This window comes from Ipomoea nil, unplaced genomic scaffold (genome assembly GCF_001879475.1).
Source record: "Ipomoea nil cultivar Tokyo-kokei standard unplaced genomic scaffold, Asagao_1.1 scaffold2647, whole genome shotgun sequence".
In the NCBI taxonomy this organism is placed as follows: domain Eukaryota; kingdom Viridiplantae; phylum Streptophyta; class Magnoliopsida; order Solanales; family Convolvulaceae; genus Ipomoea; species Ipomoea nil.
This window is the reverse complement of record NW_017619075.1, coordinates 1,134,759-1,137,381: the sequence shown is the minus strand read 5'-3', so window position 1 is coordinate 1,137,381 and position 2,623 is coordinate 1,134,759. Positions and strand designations below refer to the sequence as shown.

Genomic DNA, 2,623 nt, shown 5'->3' with positions numbered 1-2,623 from the left:
TTTTGTGAAAATTAAATGTTGATTATCAACATTTAATTTTCACAATAACAATATTATTATGGTCTTGTGAAAATTAAATGTTACACAAGACCATATGGCTTTATTATATATAGGATTCTAAATCTTGTATTTTAAAAGTGGGTTTATTATTTCACAGTCTTTTTCATTTATTTTATTTATATATACAAACTTTTAATTAGATGTTCCTGGTGATATTACTGCTTTACTTTAGTAGCTACAACTCCTTTAAATATTACTACTCTTAGCTTATTTCTAGTTTATCATTAGAGGCAGGGTAAACTTATTAAATCTAATATTTTTAATTTCGTGTTTGTAATTTTAATTTGTATCTGATTTTTCTATTTGCTTTTTAAAGCTAAGCTTAATCTGGATCCTTCAATTTTAGACATGCTTCTAAGTACAGGTTGTAATGGTCTATTACTAAAATCCATGTATATTTCTTTTGGTATTGTTATTTTAGAATTTCCTTTATGTTCAAATGGTATTCTTTTTTTTTTTTTTTTTTTTTTTTTTTTTTTAATGTTCGAGTGGTCTTATGATTTCATTGTATAATTTAGGGATTACTATATATTCCTATCATTTTGTTTCCTTGTATGATTTCATTCTTAGGCAAGGCTTCAAACTTCATTATCACTGACACTAACTAAAATTTTGAAATTCTTTGCAATCTTAACTTGAAAAACCATTACCACATAGGACAAGTATGTACCATATTGCTCGCACGGATTCGGATTTAACTCACTAGTTTAGTAGACAATATTTAGGAAGAGTATATACCACAACTAGAAAGGGCATATTAACTATATAATTTGAGTACCATGGGCATATTAACTATTTAGTTTGAGTATCATTTAATGATCATATTCGATATACCTGCCTCCAAGACTAAGCGTCCATGACTTGAGGATCCAAACGTTCATGAACAATTCCATTAGCAAACCCACTTTATTTGTCATTGATAATTGCTCCTCTACCTTAAACCTAATCCTTTTTTTTTATATTTGAGAGAAATGAAAACTGAAAATGTATTTACTTTTCTAATTTAAAAACAGTGAATGAAGAATAAAGACTAATTAGATAAACAAACAGATCAGATAGTGCATTGTAACAAACTAACAGAGTCAGTAGTACAATGTTAATTCTTCTTAACAAATCCGAATTGATCTAGCTAAAATGTTCATTGTTCTAAAAAATCCGAATCCATCTAACTAAAAAATGACATAACCATAACTAGATAGACCATTACATCTCTGCCAAATACAACTTCAAATTTGATCAAGAGAATGACTGATCAAAAATATGGTCAATATGAAAATCCAAAGGCTGGTTGTAGATGATCTCCGGAATAAAAGAATCAGAGTTAATGAATTGAGCATCATTATAGACAGGGTCATTCCCAAACTCAAAGGTATCATAGAAAGTCATTTCATTGAGCGGGACTGAGAATCGCACCTCTTGGACCTCTTGGACCTCCTCACCTTCTTCATCTTGTTGAGGGGGAGGGGGAGGGGGAGATGCCTCATTTGCTTCAACATTACTCTCATCATCATCTTCTTTTTGTGTACTCCCTGCTACCTTGTCTGTTTTTTTGTAAATTCTACATAGAACCCAATCATCCAACTAAAACAAACAAGCAATATAATTAATTATTAGTCCAATAATAATCAAAGAACAGTGACACATAGATTACCAAATTAAAACTAGATTAGAAGAGGGTTTAGTATAGTATTATCTGTAATATAATTACCCTCATGGGATCAGCATTATCTCTCCTGGGTTTTGGAGTTTTAGCTTCTTTCACTGTGAACTCATGCATAATCCAGTTGGTCTTCTCACCCTTTGGAGGCCTCCCTTCATAGTAAACTAATGTCTTTTTGTACCCTATAACACCATGATCTCCATGTGTGATAGGCTTGTCAGCACCAGCGGCCTTCCAGTACCCATTCCCAGCAGCCCTATTTGGCCTTGTGCCATTCCTATACTTCCTATCCCTGGGAGTGAAGACATACAATTCCTCCTTTTCTCCCTCCGTTCTAGGGTACATATCTGCATTTTTAATTAGTGTTAATTAATGAGATTGAACAAATGTTTATATCATGAAAACAATATATAATGAAAACTAACTCATACTACATATACATCACCTGAAAGCTCAGCCGGACTATATTTGTAGAGGTTAACTTCTTGAATTTGATTGTAAGGTAATATACAGTCCATAATCTTCAGCTTATGAAGATATATGAGTTCATGATCAAAAGGACAAAACCTAACGCCGGGAGGGAAATCAATGGTTTTGTTGTTGTTAGGAAGAGGGTTGGAAGAGAAAGGTTCCATTGTTAGAGGTTGAGACGTAGAGAACTCAGAGAATTAGAATTTTACTTGTAATGCAAGATAATTATATATATATAATATAATTTCACCCTAAAAAGGATAATTACTAAGAGATATTTTCAAGATTTTGTTTTTATCTTTTACCCAACAGAGTGATTAAAATTATTATGAATTAGATAACTCATATCTATCCCATTTAAAATTTGAATTTAAACAGCATTTGATCTCTTAAAAAAAAGTACAAATTTAAAAAGCTGAGGTTTCATTCTGG

General features: G+C 31.4%; 1 protein-coding gene across 1 annotated transcript; it reads right to left on the bottom strand.

Moving 5' to 3' along the window:
* Positions 1-1,296: 1,296 nt before the first annotated feature.
* Positions 1,297-2,355, bottom strand: LOC109154382 (NAC transcription factor 32-like). Its single transcript, XM_019302186.1, has 3 exons — positions 2,166-2,355; positions 1,769-2,067; positions 1,297-1,641 (listed from the first exon to the last, which is right to left on the bottom strand). The coding sequence occupies exons 1-3, from the start codon at positions 2,353-2,355 to the stop codon at positions 1,297-1,299; spliced, it is 834 nt and encodes a 277-aa protein (XP_019157731.1).
* Positions 2,356-2,623: the final 268 nt, after the last annotated feature.